The 21,243-nt window shown below is 65.4% G+C and overlaps 6 protein-coding genes across 6 annotated transcripts in view; 2 read left to right on the forward strand and 4 right to left on the reverse strand.

The window, feature by feature from the left end:
- The window catches only part of EMIHUDRAFT_455148 (hypothetical protein), a gene marked incomplete at both ends in the record, with an annotated part of 3,598 nt that extends 2,130 nt beyond the window's left edge, over positions 1-1,468 (reverse strand). Inside the window, 4 exons of the mRNA XM_005788533.1 lie at positions 194-262; positions 839-895; positions 977-1,131; positions 1,264-1,468. Of these exons, the coding sequence (XP_005788590.1) occupies positions 194-262; positions 839-895; positions 977-1,131; positions 1,264-1,468 (486 nt within the window). The remainder of the gene's footprint in view (positions 1-193; positions 263-838; positions 896-976; positions 1,132-1,263) is intronic.
- A 350-nt stretch (positions 1,469-1,818) lies between these two features.
- Positions 1,819-3,066, reverse strand: EMIHUDRAFT_226746 (hypothetical protein; the record flags this gene model as incomplete). Its single annotated transcript, XM_005788534.1, has 1 exon — positions 1,819-3,066. The coding sequence occupies one exon, from the start codon at positions 3,064-3,066 to the stop codon at positions 1,819-1,821; it is 1,248 nt and encodes a 415-aa protein (XP_005788591.1).
- A 2,123-nt stretch (positions 3,067-5,189) lies between these two features.
- EMIHUDRAFT_362639 (hypothetical protein) lies at positions 5,190-7,151 on the reverse strand (the record flags this gene model as incomplete). Its single annotated transcript, XM_005788535.1, has 2 exons — positions 7,113-7,151; positions 5,190-5,663 (listed from the first exon to the last, which is right to left on the reverse strand). A coding segment is annotated over exon 2 (474 nt), but the record flags the coding sequence as incomplete, so codon positions are not given.
- A 1,722-nt stretch (positions 7,152-8,873) lies between these two features.
- Positions 8,874-9,303, forward strand: EMIHUDRAFT_226749 (hypothetical protein; the record flags this gene model as incomplete). Its single annotated transcript, XM_005788536.1, has 4 exons — positions 8,874-8,895; positions 8,973-9,082; positions 9,159-9,221; positions 9,250-9,303. 4 exons carry the CDS (start codon positions 8,874-8,876, stop codon positions 9,301-9,303), a joined length of 249 nt encoding a protein of 82 aa, XP_005788593.1.
- A 1,227-nt stretch (positions 9,304-10,530) lies between these two features.
- On the forward strand, positions 10,531-13,204 carry ALDH3 (putative betaine aldehyde dehydrogenase). The gene is made up of 9 exons (XM_005788584.1): positions 10,531-10,938; positions 11,017-11,262; positions 11,338-11,427; positions 11,501-11,581; positions 11,663-11,765; positions 11,841-11,941; positions 12,126-12,206; positions 12,279-12,500; positions 12,578-13,204. The coding sequence occupies exons 1-9, from the start codon at positions 10,609-10,611 to the stop codon at positions 12,923-12,925; spliced, it is 1,602 nt and encodes a 533-aa protein (XP_005788641.1). The 5' UTR covers positions 10,531-10,608; the 3' UTR covers positions 12,926-13,204.
- Positions 13,205-20,997: 7,793 nt separating this feature from the next.
- EMIHUDRAFT_70874 (hypothetical protein) lies at positions 20,998-21,168 on the reverse strand (the record flags this gene model as incomplete). The annotated part of the gene is made up of 1 exon (XM_005788537.1): positions 20,998-21,168. A coding segment is annotated over one exon (171 nt), but the record flags the coding sequence as incomplete, so codon positions are not given.
- Positions 21,169-21,243: the final 75 nt, after the last annotated feature.

The following is a 21,243-nucleotide window of genomic DNA, read 5'->3' on the forward strand; positions in this document are numbered from 1 at the left end:
AGGAGAGGAGAGGAGAGGAGAGGAGAGGAGAGGAGAGGAGAGGAGGAGGAGAGGAGGAGAGGAGGAGAGGAGGGGAGAGGAGGAGAGGAGAGGAGGGGAGGAGAGGAGAGGAGAGGAGGAAGGGAGGGGAGGAAGGGAGGGGAGGAGAGGCTTCCTTGTCGTCGCCGCCGCCGCGCGCTGTCGCGCCAGCCACGGGCGCGCCCTTCCCAGGGGCAAAGTCCTCCGAGAAGAAGCTCCAGGTGAAGTAGAGTCCGTAGAGGACCTGGTCGCCGGCAGGAGGGCCGGCAGGGCAAGGGGAGGCGTGGGGGGGAGAGGGCAGGCTCGGGGCGCGTGCGGGGGGCAGAGGGCGAGGAGGCGGGAGAGGGAGAGGGAGAGGTGGGGGGGGGGGGGGGAGCACGCGATGAAGCGAGAGTGGTATCGCCGCAAAGTATCCTGGAAGGTGCTAGCGACGGCCAGGCGGCGCCAGCAGGTGTCTCGGAAGCGTCTCGGAAGCGTCTCGGAGGTGTCGGTGGGTGGCACCAGAGCAGGCGTGGCACCAGAGCAGCTTTGGGAGTCGCAGCGTGTGTGTGGGAGTGTGTGTGGGGTGTGTGTGTGTGTGGGAGGGTGTGTGTGTGGGAGTGTGTGTGTGTGGGAGGGTGTGTGTGTGGGAGTGTGTGTGTGGGAGTGTGTGTGTGGAGGGTGGTGTGTGTGGGAGGGTGTGTGTGTGGGAGGGTGTGTGTGGGAGGCAGTGTGTGTGGGAGGGTGTGTGTGGGAGGCAGTGTGTGTGGGAGGGTGTGTGTGGGAGGCAGTGTGTGTGGGAGGGTGTGTGTGGGAGGGTGTGTGTGTGTGTGAGTGTCACCCAGCAGCCGAAGAGGACCGCCACGAACTTCATGAGCTCCTTGAGGTGCAGCCGCTCCTGCTCGCGGCGAGAAGTTGTCTCGGGGGTTGGAAGAACGGTCCGAGAAGCGTCTCCGAAGTGGCAGGCGCGGCGTGCCACCTTGAGAGTGGCGAGGGCAGCCTGCGTGTCGGCGGTATCCTTCGCCGCCTGCTCGCGGATGCGATCCCGCGCCTGCTCGTACCACGGCCGCGCCGCTCGCCGCTCGCCGCAGTCCGCGCAGTCCGTCCCGTACCCGCACAAGTCGCCTTCGGCGCCTCTGCCGCCGTCGTCACACACCCCGTCGCCCGCGCTGAAGCAAGTGTCGGAGCAGGCCGTGCCGCCGGGCGCAAAGGGCGGCGCGGGCGGGTGCGGCGGCGGCGAGGGCGAGAGGACCGGGCGCGGCCCACAGTCGTCGCAGTCGGTGCCATAGTCGCACGGCTTCCACCAAAATATGTGCGCTGGCGAGCCGGGCCCGCCATCCTGGCAGACGCCCTCGACGGCGGGCACGGCGAGGCTGCGCCGGCCAGACGAGGCCGTATTGCACGTGTTGGTGCACAGCGTCTCCGGCTCTCCACCCAGCCAGCCCAGCGCGGCAGGCGAGAGCAAGAACATCCTTCGATGCCTGCCAGAACCGCGGCCACCTTTTGCGCTCTTTTTTTCTTTTTTCTTCGAGGTTCTCGAGGTGGAAATCCTTTGCGCTTTGGCCGCGTTGGGTAGCGAGGATTGGTGTGACGCGATCCACCGAGTAGAGGGGCGTCCTGCACTCTATTATTGAATTATCTCGCCGGCGTCCTTAGTTTCCGAGAAGAGAGAGATTTTAGAAAACCAACCAACGGAGAGGACCGTCCAAAAACCCACCAGTGTGTGTGTGGGATTACGCGCTACTATTTGGAGCACTTGGAGTTATTATTCTGCGATTGTGCCTATATTGCTTTAACGCATTTGACAGCACGAGGAGGAGCTCATCCCACACCCTCATGCACGTGTGTATTCGACGCTGCGTGTATGGAGATGAGCTCCTCCAACGCGACGAACGTGAAGATGAGAAGCAGATCGAGCCGCGTCAACCCGTCGCCGGCGGCCGCATCGAGCTGGCAGGCGCGCCGCTGCCCCGTGTTGGGCACACACCCGCACGAGTCGTTGTCCGTCGTGTAGCTGGCAACGTGGCCTCGATGGACGTCTCGTCTCGTTGCAACCACGGTCGTCTCGTAAGGGGCGCAGCAGATGCGCGTCGACGGAGCCCTCCCCACCCGAAGGCCAGTGATACCGTCTGCGCGCGTCAGCGTTAATCGAGACGAGTTTGATGACATCGTGCCGTATGGTCTGCCACTAATGGTCACCTCGCACGGCGCGAAGTTGAAGCCGTTCGACATCAGCGTCCGCGTGGTGGTGGCATCACGCGCGAACTCGGCGACAACCGTGGACCTGTCGGCGGTCACCAATCGCGCGCTAAACTGATACCCGTGACAGTTGGAAGAGGCATACTCGAGCTCGAGCACAACCTTGCCGGTGGCGTCACGCATCGGCTGCCTTCCTTCGGCCAGGTCGGTCCCGGGAGCAATAACTTTCCGACCGACTACTTGGTTGTCTCGCCGACGGAGCATGACGTTTTCAAGGTCGTTCACGACTGCCATGCTACTAGCAAGCAGCGATGGATCTATCATGACGGCTGGCTGTGGCGCCTGCATCTGGAGCTGCACTTGCTGGCCTGCAGAGACGCCGGCGGCGGTGTCGTGCCTTTGCCGGTTCTCCCTTTTCGCCGCTGGCCGCTTGCTCTCCTCGTCCAGCGCGGTGCCCGCGATGCAGCGGACGTCGGGTGCTTCACACCAGCCTACACCACCCGGCAGGAGGACGCGCCATGAGCGGCCGGCGGTCTCAGGAGCAAAGCTGTTGTCGGGGCAGCTGATGCCGCAGCTCTTGCTGCCTTGCTTCTTCGCATGACCCACCTTCCACCCGTCACAATACCACATCACCACGCTTGGGTCGCCATCCTTCTTCTCGTAGGATGGCATTCCGTTGACGACCCGATCGTGTCGCTTTACGAACACGCCGAGACGCGAGCACTGTGCGCCGCCAGGCGTCATGCCGACCAGAGCCACTCGCTCCGCGCCGCGATCGAACTCGGCTTGCAGCACAGCGCCGCCGCGGAAGCGAATGTAGGAGCGTCTTAGAGCCTCCAATCGTCCGTTTTGAGGCCCGACCCACAGCATGGCTGCGGCAGCGGCTTAGGTGCGGCAGCGGCTTCAGCGGCTGAGCCGCCCTGGGGTCGCCCGACCAGCCAGCGGAATTTTTTCCGTTTTTCATTTTTTTATTTGTCTTTTTAGCCACGAAAGGTGTGACGCAATTACACATTCTGGGAGCTTTGAGCCTCCCCGCAGTTGAGTTGCTGGCCGTGCACGATGTATTGATCGGCTAATTAATCCGGCATACCGGCCACCCACCCGCCCGGCACGCCACGCACGCACGCACACACACACACACACACACACACACACACACACACACACACACACACACACACATCAGACACGCGAACACAAACAAACACGAACGCGGCCGCACTCGATCGCCGCACCACCCGAGACACGAATGAACGATACTGAACGAGGACTAATGAACGCGGACCAGACACTACGAACGATACTGAACGAGACTCTAATGAACCATCGATGGACACGGATCAGATCTCATGCTGCATCAGACTCATGGTTGGGGATGGAAGATCCAAGTCACCCATTTGTCTTTCTTCGATTTCGAGACGTCGCCATCCGCGGAGATGTAGCACTTGTCGGCACTGTTCTTGTACATGCAGAGAGAATTTGTGTCACACCACGCGGAACGCATCTCCATCGCTTCGGTGAAGGGGGTGAACCGTGCCATCCTCGATCGCCGTGCAAAGCTCGCTTCCGAGCTCTCACGCCGCGCGTAGGGCCCTTAGGGGCCTAGAGAACACAACCCCCTCTCTCTTTTCTCCCAGTACAAGACCGTGCTCGCCATCAACCACCGCAAGCGCTCCGCCAAGCACTTAGAGCTCCAGGGCGACATCCTCGCGACCGACGTCCGCCCGCGCGACGACGGCATGGAGGTGCAGGAGGCCTCGGTCAAGACGGCGTCCACCTACCTCCAATTCTACAACGCGGTCGGGGTGACAACGCGTCCGCGGAAGGCGCTCTCCGAGCGTATATCGATATTGAGCTCGAGAAGGGCAAGCCCGTCATCACGCAGGGCACGCCCGGGGTGATGAGTGCCAAGGTCTACTTCGACGCCAAGGTGCAGCGGCTGGTGACGCAGCGCCGTGCCGCCGGCGACCCCATCTCGCACATCGAGGCGTCGAAAACCGTGTCCGCGCGCGCAATTCAGAACGGCACGTTTCGCGAGGAGGACATGTTGTACGGCCACAAGTACAACGACGACGACCAGATGCGCGCGATGTTCGACCCCAATTTCGCCGCGCACAGCGTGCCCACGTCCTCCATCGTGGTCCGCCGCTCATAAGTGTGCGCCTCCTCGAGTGCGCCATCATCGCATCATTCAGACCCCCCGCGATCAGCGAGATGAGATCAATGCCCCTCAAGTGCACTACCTATGCCTTCACTCTGCTTTTTCGTAATATCTTTCGTCCAGATTTTCGCAACGCGGGGGGGAATTTCGCCCGTCTCACAACACTAGGCACAAGACGGTGATCGTGTGCACGGCCTACCCGGGAGTACGGTAGGCGAAACAAATATTACCCTTCGAGCGCCCCGATCGCCTCCGTCACCGCGGCCACGAGCCGCGACGCCTCCCCCTCGCTGCGCGGCCCGTCCCTCCTCCACCTCGCCGCGTCGTGGTGCCTCGCCGCATTCGCCCAGATACGCAGCGAGTGCAGCTGGCTCCGCAGCTCTGTCGGCAGGCCGCACTCGCGGTGCCAAAAGTTGATGCGCTCCTCGAAGCCGTCGGGCGCCGCCGCAGAGCGCGAGGCGTACGCAGCGTCGAGGCGCGGCATCAGCGTCTTGAAGGCAAGCATCATGTTGTCCTGGATGCGCGCCTGCGCGTCGCCGCCCGTGCGCATGCCGCGCACCTGCACCGAGAGCGGCGAAGGCTCGTACCCGGTGGTGCGGGCGACTGCCGCAGCGGCCTCGTCTCCAAAGACCGGCGCAGCCTCCTCCACCCCAGCCCCGCCCTGCGCGCCAGACAGCAGCGCCCGGAGCGTCAGCAGCGCCTCGGGCAGTGTGGGCCGCTTGCGCAGGCTGTCGTGGCAGAGGCTCTTATGCCCGTCTCCCGCCTTCGCGAGATCCTTTACTACGCGTGCCGCGTTGACTGGCCAGCCCGCAGCCACGTCGGCGAGCTTCGCCGCGTCGATGTCGGTCCAGTCCTCCTCGAACTCGTCCTCGCACCGGTCGGTGAGCTGCACCTCGGACCGGTTGGTGAGGCAGACGAGGAGGGTGATGCCGATGGCGTAGCCGTCCGTCTTGCTCGAGTACTCGCCTCCCTTGGTGATGGAGGGGCAGAGGTAGCCCGTGGTCATGTAGAGGGCGGTCGAGCGGCAACGGACAGACGCGTCGGGACGCTGGTCCTTGGCGAAGCCCGTGTCGGCCAAAACTGCGGTCAGCTTCTCGTCGAGCAGGATGTTGTCCGGCTTGACGTCGCGGTGCACGATGCCCTTCGAGTGGAGGTAGACCAGCGCCTCGGTCGCCTCGCACGCAATACGCACGCGCTGCCGCCACGTCAGCGGCCTCGGCGCCTCTTCCATGCCCAGCCGGCGGAGCTGCGCAGCGCGGTCGGGATCCGAGATGCGCAGCCGCGCCTCGAGCGAGCCGCCGCGCATCAGCGGCGAGAGGAGGCAGACGCCGTCGGGCGAGAGGCAGTAGCCGAGCAGCGGCAGCAAGTGCGGGTGGCTCACCGCCTTGAGCAGCTTCACCTCGAGCTCCGCCCGTGACAAGCCGCCCGACTGGCCCGACTTTGCCCGCTTGACGACGAGCGGCAAGTGGCGCAGCTGCGGAGGCGCGGCGAGGGAGAGGTGGAGGTCGGCCGACGCCTCGTAGACGTGGCTGAAGCCGCCGCTGCCAATCAGCTTGCCCTCTGCAAACCCGTCGGTAGCCGCGGTGAGGTCCGACAAGGCTATCTCGACTGGCCGAGCAACAACCGCCTCTTCCGCCGCGGCTGGCTCGGCGGCGATAGGCAGAGTTGCCAGCTTCGACTCCGCCGCGCTCACCTCCTCGGCCAAGGCAGGCAGCGCGCCCACGTGCGGCCTGGCGGCGGCGATGCCCGCTCGGAGCGCGGAGGGGCTGTCCGCTGCGTCGAGCGACTTGAGCGCGCCCATCGCCGCACCATGCGCCTTGCGCAGCCGCTGGCTGTCCCGCCTCCGCGCCTCCTTGAGCTTGTCGCGCGCGCGCCTCGCCGCCGCCAGCACGGCCGGACTCGCGAGGCTACTGCACGTCTCCAGCGCGCTCGCTAATCCGTCGTACGAGCCAGCGGCCACGGCCTGCTGCAGCGCCTGGTCCGCTGCGGCGATGGCAGTTGCGTCGGCGGGCGGAGGAGATGGGGCTCGCGGTGGGGTTGGCGGCGGCAGAGCGGCGGTGACGCTGGGGCCAGGCGCCAAGACGACTGCCTCGCCGCCGCCGCTCTTCTTCTTCTTCTTCTTCTTGCCCGTCTTGCTCTTTGCGCGCTCCTCCTTCTCCGCCTCCTCCTCCGCCAGCAGCGCCTCGGCATGCCGCGCCGCCTCCGCTTCTGCCGCCGCTCTCTCCGCCTCCCTCACCTCCGCCTCGGCAGCCCACGCCGCCTCCTTCGCCGCCTGGTCAGCCGCCGCCTCCGCCGCCGCATGCTCCTCGATGACGCGCACACACTCGAAGTGGCCCTTCCCCTTGGCGATATGCAGCACCCCGCTGTTGTTAAACCCGACCGCCGCCGTGTCTGCGCCCGCTCGCAGCAAGCGCCGCATGATGGCAGGGCGGTTGTAGAAGGTGGCGAGCATCAGCGCGGTGCCGCCGTCGCTGCACGACAGGTTGACCTCAGCGCCGCACCGGATCAGCAAGTCGACCACACGTTCGTCACCTTGGGCGGCGGCGCCCATCAGCGCGGTGCCGCCGCTGCTACTCTGCAGGTTGACCTTCGCCCCACGCCGCAGCAGCATGTCGACCACCCGCTCGTGGCCGCTGGTGGCGGCGGCAAGCAGCGCGGCGTTGCCGTTGCTGTCCTGCTTGTTGATCTCAGCGCCATGCCGCAGCAGCAGCTCGACCACCCGCTCGTTGCCGTACACGGTGGCGCTCATCAGCAGCGTGAGGCCGCTCAAGCCGCCTCTCTCGTACGTCGCGTCGGCCCGCCCGCCACTGCCGAGCCACGCCAGCACCGCTGCCTCGTCGCCTTGCTCAGCTGCTGTCACTACCTCATCGGAGACTGAAGCGGCACCGCTCGGCGCCCACTCCGCCGCCGCCGGCGGCGACAGATTATCCGGCCGCACGCGCACGCTCTCGCCGCCGCCCTCGAGCGCCACCGCGTACCGCCCGCCCTCGAAGCTCTGAGCCACGCCCCGCTTCCCGTTCAGCTCGGGTCGGGCCGAGAGCCCGCCGAGCTCGACTCGCTGGCCGAGCAGCGGCGCGTCCACAGCTGCCGCTGCCGCGCCCGACGAAGCGCCGACCGCCCCTGCCCGGCCGTCTGCAGCCGCCGCCGTCTGAGGCACGTCTCGTTCCCGCGCCTCCATCGAGCAGCTCAAAAGAATTCCGAAAGCCGAATCGTTTCGGAAGCATGGGGGATATCGTTTCGCGCTGGATGACGACGGATGGGATCAATATAGACGCCAGGGTCGACCGTCGTCGTCCACCGTCGCATAGAAACGGTCCTCGACGCCCCCGTCTCCTCTGCTCTTGCACGTATCTGCCGATGCCTCCAAGGACCAAGCCAAACTTCTTATTCCCAGAATACTCCGCAGCGAGAAACATCAAGCTGCAGTCCTCCACGACCTCGGAGTATTCAGTCTCCGTAAAGTAGGACATCTGCCGGCGGCCGTCTGCCCGCTACGAGCACCCATATCGAATTGGTGTAAGTAACGAGTGCCGTAGTTTGCAAACAGCCGCCAAAGTCTGACGTCCCCAGCGCCGTTTCGGTCAGCCGCTCAGCAAAGGTTTCATCCAGAGGAGGGTAGGGGTCGGCCGTTTCGACTTGGTAGGATGTGCACGTGAGATGATACGAGCTCGCCCGCATGCTCCCACTCGAAATCTGAGTGTGAGTGTCCGAGAAGCTGAGCGACGCACTAAAGGTGGCTTTGCCGTACGACGCGTCGAGGTTGAAGCCGACGCCTCCAGGTTCTCTGAGTAACTAGTCATGGTAGCTTCTTGGGAATCCTTGACGGTCGTGTCGCAACTGTAAGCGGAGGAGATTTCGAAGCCGTCTGGCACCACGTACTGGTGCTGTTCGTTGGTTACCCCGTTTCCAATGCAGAGAGTCCTCCCCTCCTCACAGTCGTCTTTGCAGATGCGGAAGATCCGACCATTGAAGCCTGGGTCGAGGGGCACATCTCCTTCATGCGTCGGCCTCGGGTTGCCCTTGAAACCATCGTAGCCCTTTCCAAGATAGTCCACGCCCGGCAAGGTCAAGGGTTTCTCCGTGCCGCATTGCCGCAGTTATCGTTTGCGGTCGCCTCTGTCACTGGCGCTCCGTGCACAGCCACCTAGGAGGAGGGGCGGCGTGCAAGTCATGTGGGTGTGAAAGGCGGGGTGTGTACGCGTCTCCAGGGAGCGAAGCGCACCAGGACGGTAGCGAAGACGGCGAAGGCTGGCATGCTGGATGTCACATGGTCCTCCTGACTGCTCAAAGGGGATATGTGGCGCGTTGCGTCCTCCCCGCTCCGTTTTCTAAGGACTAAGCATTTTGTTTAATTAAAAGTGAGATCCGCGGGGTGAACTCCACGCGCCCAACAAAGTGAGATCTCGGAAGTCCTTAAACCCACCTTCCACCCGTCAGAACGAGATGCGAGTACTAAAGTGCAGTAGGGTCAGAAATATCTTCTTTGTTTGTGATCTGTGTGCGCCGCTGTCTGTCTATGCCGGCGTCGATCGACGGACGTGGGACGACGCGTCGTGCCGACCAGCCAGACACTCACTCGCTCCGCGATCGAACTCGGCAGCCGCGCGCCGCGAAGCGGTGAAAAAGTTTTTGCCCGGCGCTGTAATCGACGACATCCTCGCCACGGGTGGCTCCGCCTTGGCGTGCTGCGGCATCCTCGAGCAGCTCGGGATGCATATCCACGAGGTGGCGGCGGTGTAAGACTACTCGGCGGGGAAGTCGGCCCTGCCTGGGCGTGGGCCGTGGGCTGCTCACGGACCAGGGCTACTCGGTCTTCGCGCTCGCGAAGTTCTGCGACGACCGCGTCGAGGGCAAGATGCTGTGGGTGGGCTGGTGGCTCGAGCGCGGCACAGACGACGGATGTCGTCCTCTCGCCGCACATCGGGAAAATGAACAAGCAGCACTGAGCGCTGCTTGTACGTCTTGGTCCTACGTAGTACGCGTGACGCATATCTTGCGCCGCCGTGGCTTGTCACCGGGAAATTCTTGCCCGTACCGCGTACCACCTGTGTTAGTGCCAGTGTGTGTGTGTGTGAGAGAGAGATTTTTAGCAATACCTTAAAGAGAGGTTACAGGCGGGTAAGGTCCGTTAGCGGGAGATCGGCGGGAGCGGCGCACGTTTCGAATTCGGCGGGCGTTTCGAATTTGTCGACGGACCGTTTCAGGTCGCTGCGCTCCCGTATGAGCGAGGCTGCCGACGCTGCCATGATTGAGGCTGCCGACGCCGACTGGCGGCTGCAATACCAAACAAATCTAACACTCACGCGTCATTTGGGGCCTGGAGCCCTGTTCACGCGCGCGCGAGACGTGCAGACAGGGTTGCCAGGTGAGAGCGAATGGCGCGGTTCACGCCTCGCACAACAGAGAGAGAGATGCGCTCTGCATGGTGGGACATAAAAGAGAGCGAGTACTTGGGCGAGTAGGCCGTGCGGTCGACGCTGCCGCGCGCGACTTTGCGCGCGAGGCGGCGCAGCTTGAGAACGGCGGTGGGCGAGAAGCCGCCGCCGAACGTCTCGTGGAGCAGCAGGTTGAAAGTTGTTGCGCTTGACAAAGATCGCGTCGTGGTAGAACAATACCAAACAACTCTAACACTCACACTTTGTGTTTGTGTGTGCGCGCGCGCGCCCAGCGTTGAAGTTGGAGCAATTGGAGTGCATGGTAACCGCGTGCACATCCACCAGGGCCGGGGAGCTAAAAAAGTCCAGGACTGACCGAAAAAGAATTCGCACACGGCCGCTCCACCTTCCTGTCTCCATCTGGCGACCTTCCTCCAGTTTCTAACTGGCAGTCTCTCGCTACCACAGGCACACTGACAGAGGCGCGCAGGGGTGCGCGAATTCTTTTCTCGGCGGCGCTCCTTGGACATATACACACACATGCGCTTTGGCCCACCGCCGCCGCTGCCGCCGGTAGCTACTCCGGACCTGGCCAGCGCGCTGTCGACGCTCGCCGCCGCCTTTGCCGACGTGCTGTCTGCGGCGGCCGCCGACATATCGTGGCAGTCGGCGGCCGCGCTCGCCGCGTCGCTGTGCTGTGTCTACCTATTGGGTGCGGTGCTGCTGTCGGAGCCGACGCCGCGGGTGGACGTGCCGGTGGACGAGGACGTGGAGCCCAAGATTGACGGCTCCACCGCCAAGTTCGACGCCGCCCTCCTCACCGCCGAGGGCGCGCGGAGGGAGCCGTCCGTCGTCTACTGCTGGGACCCGTCCTCGATGGACATGCTCGGCACGCTGCCGGTGGCGTCGGCGGAGGACGTCGCCGCCGCCGTCGGTCGCGCGCGTGTCGCACAGGCGGCGTGGGCGGGCTCGACTTGGGGCGCGCGCCGCCGGCTGCTCCGCACGATGCTGCGTTTTGTGACGGAGAACCAGCGCGCAATCGCCCGCGTCGCCGTGCGCGAGAGCGGCAAGACGATGGTGGACGCCATCTTCGGCGAGATCCTCGTCACGTGCGAGAAGCTCAAGTGGACCATCGCGCACGGCGAGGCTGCGCTGCGGCCGGAGCGGCGGCCGACCGGCACCCTCGCCATGACCAAGCGCGCCTGGCTGCGCCCGGGCCCGGTTGGCGACCCTTCCCGGAACCTTCCGTGAGCCGCCTCGGGAGGCTCGTGTAGGCGCGTCAAGGTGGAGTGGCGGCCGGTGGGCGTGGTGGGCGCCATCGTCCCGTGGAACTACCCCTTCCACAACGTCTTCAACCCCGTCATCTCGGCGCTCTTCGCCGGCAACGGCATCGTCATCAAGGTTTCCGAGTACGCCTCATGGTCGACCCTCTACTACGGGCGGGCCCTCCGCGCCATCCTCGCCGCCGCGGGGGCGCCGACCGACCTCGTCCAGTTCGTGACGGGGTACGGCTCGACCGGCGCCGCGCTGGTCGGCTCCGGCGCCGACAGAGCCCGCCCTCTGCCTCTGCTGGAGCGGGGACCTTCTCGGAACCTTCTCGGAACCGTCTCTCTAGGCGTCGACAAGCTGATCTTCGTCGGGTCGCCGTCGGTGGGAGGGCACGTGATGCGCGCCGCCGCCGCGAGCCTCACCCCGGCGGGACGGCCTCCCGGCGGCGTGCGCGAGGGTGCGCGAGCTGACGCGAGACGGGCGTGGTGGGTGATTATAGGTTGTGCTGGAGCTCGGAGGAAAGGACCCGTTCGTTGTCTGCGACGACGTGAGCGAGGCAGAGCTCGACCGCATCGCGCAGGTGGCGCGAGATTGCCCGAGATTGCCGGGGCGTGTCCGAGGCTGCGGTCGAGGTGAGGCGGAGGTCGTTCTCGCCGCGCAGGTGGCCTGCCGCGGCGTCTTCCAAAACATGGGCCAGAACTGCGCCGGCCCAGAGCGGTTCTTCGTCGCGGACGCCGCGTACGCGGGCTTCTGCTCGCGCGTCGGCGCCGCCGCCGCGCGGCTCGCCCGCGGAGGGGAGCCCCCCCCCCCCCTGTTCACAGCGCGCGGCGTGCGTGCAGGCGCAATCGCGTCACGCCTCAAGTGTGGTCCGCCGCTCGACGACGCAGAGGTCGACTGCGGGGCAATCACCATGGGCAGGAGGCAGATGGGGCACTACCAGGCCGGCCTGCCTACCGCCCGCAGACCCCTCCGTGGACGCCTCCCTAGACACGCCCTAGACACGCCCTAGACCTGCACTCGCGGGTGGGGCAGTGCCAGGCGCCGCTCGCCACCGATTGCGAGGCTCTGCCGACCCCCCCGCGGCATTGGCGGACGGCTCACGCCGGGGCTGACTCCTCTCCCAGGCGCTCGTCGACGACGCGGTGTCCAAGGGCGCGCGGCTGCTGGTCGGAGGGTACACGCCCTCCGGCGACGACCCGCTCGCGGCATTGGCTCTTTGGCGCCCGAGACCGCTGGGGTGGCGGGCCGCGGCGTTTCATGCGCGATGCTGTGAGCAGGCGGGCTCCTTCTACCCCCCGACAGTGCTCGTCGACGTGCCGGAGAGCGCCGACATCCTGCAGACGGAGATCTTCGGCCCGATCATGTGCGTGGTGCGCGTGGCCGACTGCGGCGGCGCCGCCGCCAACGACGACGAGGCCGTCCGGCTCGCCAACAACTGCGACTTTGCGCTCTCGAGCTGCGCGTTTGCGCAGTCGGCGCCGCGCGCGCGCGCCGTCGCGGCGCGTCTCTGGGCGGTGCGGGAGAGGGCTGGCGCGAGAGCGGCGTCGCCTCACGGCGGCGTGGCTGCCGCAAGTAGGCTCGGCTCGAGGCGGGCATGTCCGCCTCCAACGACCTCGAGGGCTCCACCTACCTCTCGCAGTCCCTCCCCTTCGGAGGCCGCAAGCAGAGCGGCTTCGACCGCTTCGCCGGCATCGAGGGCTTGCGCGGCCTCACCACGCCGCGGGCCGTGTGCGACGACGCGCTCGAGTGGCTGCCTTTTGGAATGGGCGCGCTGCTCCGCACCGCCATCCCGCCGCCGCTGCAGTACCCCTCGCGCGGCGGCGGCTTCGACTTCGCCTCGGGGCTGATCGAGCTCTTCTACGGCGAGGGGGTCTCGCTCAAGCTGCGCGGCGTCGCAAAGCTGATCGGGGCCGCGGCAAAGTAGCGGCGGCGGCGGGGCGGGAGGTGGGCGGGGCGGAGGAGAAAGGGCGGAGGCGCGGGGGCTAGGAGGTGGGCCCGCTTGAGAGGGGGTGCCAACCAGGTAGCAACCACGTCCCCTGCCACGTGAGACGGGCGGGGAGAGGGAGGGGAACGGGAGGGTCGGCTCGGTGGGTCGGCCGAGAGTGCGTGTCTCAAGATTATATGCATGCGCATGCTCACGAGATCGCGCGTGGCTGTGTCCGTAAATCTTTTTTATCCTTTCGCGCACAGGCCTCGAAGAGGAGCTGCGCCTTAGCGCTTAGGGTTGTCAAACGTTAACTTTGGGCCTAACAGTTGCACACTATTGTTGGCTGAAATCCTCAACGTTGTTCAAGTGTTCTCCCCAGCCCAAGTTGATAGCTGTTACACTGTTCACGACGCCCAGCAGCCATCCTCCTGCAAACCCGCCAACTGCGGGTGAGCCTGCAGCGCCGCCACCGCCGCCTCGATCACGCCCGCGTCGGCTGCGCTCTGTTTGCGTGCGACCCCTACGGCGTCGGTGCCGGAGCACACGTTGCGCAGCGCCTCACAGCCTTGCTCTTGCACCTCCGCCTCCTGCGGGTGAGCCTGCATCGCCGCCACGATCGCCTCGATCGCGCCCGCGGCTGCTGCGCTCTGCTTGCGTGCGAGCCCCGCGGCGTCGTCGCCGTAGCACACGTTGGTCAGCGCCGCGCAGCCATGCTCGTGCATGCCCGCCGCTTGCGGGTGAGCCTGCAGCGCCGCCACCGCCGCCTCGATCACGCCCGCGTCGGCTGCGCGCTGCTTGCGTGCGAGCCCTGCGGCGTCGTCGCCAGAGCACACGTTGCGCAGCGCCGCACAGCCTTGCTCTTGCACCTCCGCCACCTGCGGGTGAGCCTGCAGCGCCGCCACGATCGCCTCGATCGCGCCCCTCCGCCGCCAGATGCTCGTTGGTGCCGGTCGGGTGACCCTGCGATGCGCCCGTGCCGGTGTGTGGAGGGGGGGGGGGGGCAGGGAGGGGGGGCAGGGAGAGGGTAGGGAGGGGGGGGCAGGGAGGGGGGCCAGGGGGGGGGGGGCAGGGAGATGGGGGGCAGGGAGGGGAGGGGGGGAGCAGGCCAGCTGCAGCCGCGGCCCGTTCCCCTCGTACTCGGCCGCCCCCGGTGAGCAGCAGCGGCGCGTCGGCAGAGTGAACCTGCCCACAGCGCACTCCGCTGAAGGAGACGCCGCCCAGAGCCGACGGCGGGCGGTGAGGCGGTGGGAGGGGCCGCGATGCAGCGGCGAGACGCGTGCGCGATGGCCGTGATCTCGAGCTGACCTCCCCACTCGGAGGAGTGCTCCACCTGTGGTTGGTGTGCCAGTGCATGCCTCAATGAGCTGCTCGTCTCGAGCCCGAGGGGGCCTCTAAAGGGTCGACGGGGGGTCTCAGCCGTCAACCAGATGGTTGAGGGGGGGCCTCAACCCTCAACCCCTCCCAGGTAGGTAGGTAGGAAGGTGAAGAACAGCCAGGCTCGGACTGGACACCAACGCGGTATGGGTGGACGCTGGACAGATGATGACGACACGCACGAGCGACACACAGACACAAACAGGCTCACAAGACACACAGCCAGCGGGCTGCCTCACACCCTGAGTAGGCGTACACATAACTCAAGGCCACATCCTCCCTGTCGCCCCCCCCAGCACTCCAAGGTGCCAAGAGAACAAACAAGGGCACGGGCAGAAAGAAACTCATATCGCGTCAGAGATTCCCTGCTGTCCTGACGTCCGTCATCGCGTGAAGCCTCTGCCGCCGTCACCGCCGCCGCCGCCGCCGCAGGCGCTGGTGAGTTGTGGCGAGTCTCGCCTCTCTGCGTCTGGCGGCTTGGTGCTACTATAATCGTTCAATCGATTTACACGATGGAAGTACGATCTGCTACAGCCTATAACGTACACGAGAGGCCACGCGAGCATCGCGCTGGATGGTGTAGGCACTCACTGCAGACTGCACACATAGAGAGTTGCCCACCACACCACTCACCAGTGGAATTCCGTCACGCGCCCCCCCGACCTCGGGACCGACCGCCGAGCGGATCATTGCGTGTCTACCGCCAACCCGGTACCGCGGCTGTGCGGCGGTCCGCGCACAGGCTGCCACAGCAATGCAATGGAATAGTAGACAAAACCTGGGTTCAAAATTACAGCGAGACAAGGCCGAAAGATGCCCTCTCCGTTGCCATCGGTGGTGCCGCCTCCCACGCATTCGAAGCCAGATCGTACCGCTCCATCGAGTTGAGATAGAGAAAGCTGTCCTCGTGGTTGTAGCCGCCCACAGCGTACAGCTTGCCGTCGAGCACCGCTGCGCCTGGACCGTGCCGCCCCTTCGCCATCGGCGCCACAACCTCCCATGCGTTTGTAGTCGGATCGTACGTCTCCACCGATGGCCCGTTGGAGTCGCCGCCCACAGCGTACAGCTTGCCGGCGGCGAGGGCAAGACCAAAAGTGTCTCGCGCCGTCAGCAATGGCGCCACCGCCTCCCACGCATTCGTAGCCGGATCGTAGCGCTCCACCTTGGTGAGGGTGCTATCGCCATCCCAACCGCCCGCCGCATACAGCTTGCCATCGAGCACGGCGACGCCAACGCGCGACCGTGCCGTGGACAACGGCGCCACAGCCTCCCACACATTCGCAACCGGGTCATAGCGCTCCACCGAGCTGAGGAAATCGAGACTGTGCTCGAAGCCTCCCACCGCGTACAACTTGCCGTCGAGCACCGACACCCCAAAGGTCTCGCGTGCCGTCAGCAGCGGCGCCACCGTCTCCCACGCATTCGTAGCTGGATCGTACCGCTCCACCGAACGGAGCTGCACGTTGCCACCCACGCTGCCGCCAACCGTGTACAGCCTGCCGTCGAGCACCGCCGCGCCGAGATCGTGCCGCGCCGTTGTCATCGACGTCTCTGCCTCCCACGCGCTCGTCACCGGGTCGTACCGCTCGACCGAACTGAGGACCCTCGAGGCGCCGGGGCTAGACAAGCCGCCCACAGCATACAGCTTTACCCCTCCGGTGCGAGTCCGCGGCCGGGCTGTGCTCATGATGGCCAAGCCCGGCGCCTCGAGAAGCATCTGCTTCCCGACCCGTGTGTCGAGCAGCGGCTCTTCCATGACCACGCCGTTGAGAAACTCGCGCGGAAGCAGCGCGAACCGCACACGCGAGAGCAGCGCCGCCACCTCCTCCTCGCCGGGCGGCGGGTCGTGTGCCTGCAGCCACGCCACGCCAGCACGGTACACATCCTCCTCGCTCGCGCGCAGCCGGTCGTCCTCGAGCAGAGAGCGGACGATCGACGCTGGCGCCGCTGTCCACGCCTCCCCTCCCGCCACCACCTCGCTAAAGTTCGCGCGCGCAGCCTTGGACGCCGCCTCTGCGAGCCGCGGCAGCCGCCCGATTCGGTCTGCCAGCTCCCAGACCGCGAGAGCGTTGGAGGCGGCGAGGCGCGACTCGTATGCCTCCGCCGCAGCTTCGAGAAGCTCATCCATCTGCAGGAACGCCGCGCCCGCAAGCAGCTCGGCGAGCGCATCCTCGTCCGCCACCTCCGCCTCGCCCGTGTAGGCAAACTCGAGGCACGCTTTCAGACAGGCGGGCGAGAGAGCTGTGAGGTCAAGCGGACCGCGGCAGTCGCCGGGCCACTTCCCAGACCACAACGTCTTGAAGTATTTGCTCGCGCCGACCAAAACGATCCTGTGCGCGCCGACTGTCTCGCCACCCGCCGGCTCGAGCTCTACGTCGCACAGCTCTCCGGCGCGGAACTTGTCGACGGCGTCCCGATGCAGCGCCTGGCTCCCGCCGCTGAGGAGGATGGCGGGCGAGGCGGCGGAGGCGGAGGGCGCGGAGGAGGAGGACGAGCGGGAGCGCTTCCGGGACATTCTGGCTCGTGAACGCACAGACCTCGGCACTCGTTGGCGCGCCGCGACGACTTCGGGCGGCGCGGCAAAAAGCAAGAACCGTCTCCGCAGAATTCTGAGGCGCTTGTAGAAGAACAGTCGGCCCGATGCCCGATGCGACTTCTTGCAGCGACTTCTTGCTGGCAACGACTTGGGCGGTAAAAAATTCACGTAACGATCAGTAACCCCCCAAACGACTAAAGAAGAAAGAAAAGCAGCAAGCCTCAGGGAGGGATGGGAGGACGCGAAACGAGTGGGGGGTCCTCTTTTTCTTTTCTCGCGATGTCAGCCCCCCGGCGGGATCGTGCCGCGCCGTTGTCATCGACGTCACTGACTGCCTCCCACGCGCTCGTCGCCGGGTCGTACCGCTCGACTGAACTGAGGGAGTCGGGTGGGGCTAGACAAGCCGCCCAGCGCATATAGCTTCACCCCTAGAGTACATGCAGCCGACACTACAAAATAAACCAGGTGAGACGAGTGCGCGTTGGGGTTTTGTGTGTTTATACAGACTGTGTGAAAACAATTAAAATTACGTTACCAAAAAGAGCGACGCCCTCTACGCTGGGGTTCCGGCTGCACCGGCGCCCTACTGGGCGTATTCAACCAGTCACACACTGCTACCACTCCCACCCCTGCGAGGAAGCAGAGGCAGAGGTAGATAACGACGAAGAAAACGCAACCCCCCTCACACGCGGGCGGCGGCGGCGGCGCTGAGGGGGGCTGTACATCGTGTGCCAGCCCGCCACCACCCAGCAGGGCCACCTCGAGATCGTAGGCCTCCTTCTCGATGGTCTCAATCGCCCGGTCGACGGCGGCCTCGAGCTGTGCATGCCGGTCGCCCTCGAGGTAAGGATTGAGCAGATCCGAGATCTTCCCCAGTTGGTATGAGGTGACAGTGGGGTGGCCCTCCGCCGACTCACTCCATTCATCCCACCTGCCCTGCATCGCGAGCCCCGGGTCGCCGCCCGCAGACCCCTCGGTGGTGCGGACGTGAGAGCTTGAGGAGCGGTGGCTTTCTGCCTCCGCGCTGGCCTTCTTGAAGAAGTGAGAACCGACCTCCCATTTCAAGTCGTTCAAGGCATTCTCATCGCTGTTGTCCGCGCCTGTATACCCTGAGACAATCATCGAGGCACCGAACGAGGCTTGCTTGATGTAGAAGGGGCCAAACGTTGCCACGACGTAATCCGCGTCGAACACATACCCAGGAATGGGCGTGATCCCAAGCATAACCTTCGCATCCGTCGTCAATACGTCGCGGAGGCTGCGAGTTATGTTCATCCAGCTCCAAGCAGGGCTCAGAGTCGCCGAGCCGATGACCTGGCTCCGCCGCTGCTGGTAGTAGGAGTATTCGTGGCTCTCTGCGGTGCCGACCCCAAAGTCGCTGCTGAGGGCCGCCTGCAGGCTTGCCAACGGCATCCAGTCAACTCCCATTTCTCCTGAAAGCTTCACCTGCATGTCTTCATGGAACTCTTGGCGGTGGCTGCCTTCAATTTTGTCGGTGCTCGTCGCGCTGTGCACGGAAACAATGGATGGCATGCCGATGAAAGCAGCCATTTTCGCGCCGTCAAACAGCCGCCGCCCGTAGTGTCCATCGACGGGGACGAACGGCCGTGAGCGGCTCGGCTTGAAGCCGTAGCAGAGGAGTGGCGAGGCCTGCTTCTGGATGACAGTTACAGCGTGGTCGATGGACTCGCCCGAGTCGCCAGCACGCGCCGTTGACTCGGAATGCATGGACTCGCCCAGGTCATGTGGGACGGCGACGTTGAGTAATGCGACGGTCAAAAAGGTAGCAAACATGAGGATGCAGGGGAGCGCGGTGCGCCACCGCCTCTTGGGCTGGGTTGGCATGAGCATGTCACAAGGGCGACCCCGCCAGCTGAAGTGTAAGAATCGGTTATGAGGGGTTCAAGCAGACGACAGCTGGGAGGGGACAGCGCGTCGCCAAGGGCCAAGGAGTTGGCCCGTTTTTGCTTGCGAATTTATTTCCCTTCTCAGGGATTAATTAGGCGTCAATGGCGCCACATATAACGCGGCGGATAACCACCGGAGGGAGGCGGCGGGCCTTCTCACGTGATAGTTTGTGACAATTTCGTGCCCCGATCGCCGCGCCCCCAATCGGGACCACACTTATATGCATATTATCTGACGGCACTAATCACACGGCAAAAACTGTCGGCGTCGAAAGCGCTGCTTCACCCCGGCATTCGATGCCACATGCATGTCGCCTTCTCCCACTTGCAGTCGCCCTTGTTGAGGTCAACGCACGCGCCTGTGACACGCCAACCGAGAGGACCGCCCTCCCAAGACCTCTTTGTTCATCCAGGAACATATATGGATCGCGCGGGCTGATATCTGACAAACAAAACTCTCTCTCTCCCGTGACGCGTGAGGTCTGCGAGGCAAAAATCTCAAAAGACAAACCGCCGGGTATAATGCGGACCTCGGCTGATCTCGGGCGATCTCGAGGCCCTCTTGACCTGCTCTTGACTCGCGGGCAGCGGCGCACTCAGTCGCGAGAGGTGCCGCAGTGCAACCTGCGGGAGGGAGGGGAGGGGTGAGGCGCCAAGCCGGTAGAGAGGGAGACGGGCTCTTGTGGCTGCTCCGCTGGCCGGCCCCGGACGTGACACGAGTCACGACACACCACACACACATTGACATAATAAATAAAAACGGACACCGTCTCTACTGTGAGATGGGTAAAAAGGAACAGGTCCCCGCCCTTGCGATCTTTGTGCAGGGTTCTTTGTGGGTGTGGTCGGTGACTAGCCGGGGTCGTCCTCCCGATGGGGGACTAGCACTAGCCGTCTTCCACATGGTCCCTCGGATCCCTCTCCCTGCTGCTCCTATCTCCTTAGATCGTCTCTTCGTACATCCTCCTGCTGATCTCCGCAAAGTCCTGTGCACATTGACATATATTCTCCATATTCGATGATTATTGACTCAGACATTGATGCCCTGACGAAAAAAGAGGACTCTTGCTACGCATGAACCATATGGTACACGCTGACGACATTGCAGTGCTTGCGCGCACACAGCAGCGGGTTTGAGCGGTGCTGCCCCGACGTGGCGCATGCGGCATGCTACGCGTAGGCCGCCCTGCTCTGGCTCAGGCTGAAGGGGCACGGCACGGTGAAGGGGGTGGTCGTCGAGCGGACCGCTTCGGGATTGAAGGCCTTCGCCTCGCGCGCGCGCTGCTCCTCCTCCCTCCTCCGCGCCAGCTCCTTCCGCTCCAGGTGCCGGGAGAGCCCCTTGATAGCGCGCGCCTCGCCCGGAGGCACGCGGGGTGGCGGCGGCCTGCCAGGCGTCGGCGCGAAGGTGCAGCCGGCCAGCGCCTCCTCCTCCCGCTCGGCGAGCGCCGCCGCGCGCCGCGCCGCCCTCTCCCTCATCTCCGCCTGCACCCGCTCGCTCAGCGTCGCCTGGTCGGCGGGGTGCAGCCGGTCCGTCACGCGCGCGGCGATCGCCTGTGGACACGTCGTGGACATGTCGTGGACACGTCGTGGACATGTCGTGGACATGTCGAGGACGTGTCGGTCACGCGCGCGGCGATCGCCTCCGAGGCGGCCGACAGGCGCGGCGCGAACGTGCGCCCCTCCTCCTCGGCCCTGCGCCACGCCTCGACCGCCGACGCGCGGCGCGCCTTGCCTCTCGGGTCTCGCATCAGCTCGTCGTCAGACTTCGGGCGGGCGATCCGCGCCTGCAGGGAGGCTCCGAGAGAACAGCTCGGGGGGTCGGCTCCGGGAAGGGGAGGGGGGCAGCCTCGGCCGCCGATCCGCGCCGAGATGCCGTCGATGCGCGGCGCAAACGGGTGGCGCGCGAGGCTCGCAGCCTCGGCCGCCGCGCGCCACTCCTCGCGGACGAGCGGGTCGGTGCGCGCGAGGCGGACAGTCCGCTCCTCCTCCGTCTCGCTCAGCCGGCCGGGCCGCGCGGTGAGCAGCAGCTGAGTCGCCTCGGAGATGGAGGGGGTGAAGAGCGCCGCCTCCTCCTCCTCGAGGGCTTGCTCCCGCTCGCGCTGCCGCTCGCACCGCCCCGCGCTCCACGCCTGCATCCGCGCGAGGACGGGCTGGCCGCCGCCCTCGCTCCCCTCGGCGAGACGCACCGAGATCTCGTTGAGCTTGGGCGCGAAGGGGCACGCCGCAGCCTGCCCCGCCGAAGGGGCCTCGGGTCATCTCTGTGATCTCGTGGTGATCTCGGGCCATCTCCGAGCCATCTCCGAGCCATCTCCGGTCCATCTCCGAGCCATCTCCGAGCCATCTCCGGTCCATCTCCGGTCCATCTCCGGGCCATCTCCGGTCCATCTCCGAGCCATCTCCGGGCCATCTCCGAGCCATCTCCGGGGCACGCCGGCGCCTCCTCCGCTTCGCGCTGCTCCTCGCGCCTCGCCCTGCGCTCCGCCAGCGCCGCCGCCTGC

The sequence above is a fragment of the Emiliania huxleyi genome (assembly GCF_000372725.1).
Source record: "Emiliania huxleyi CCMP1516 chromosome Unknown EMIHUscaffold_134, whole genome shotgun sequence".
Taxonomy (NCBI): Eukaryota; Haptophyta; order Isochrysidales; family Noelaerhabdaceae; genus Emiliania; species Emiliania huxleyi.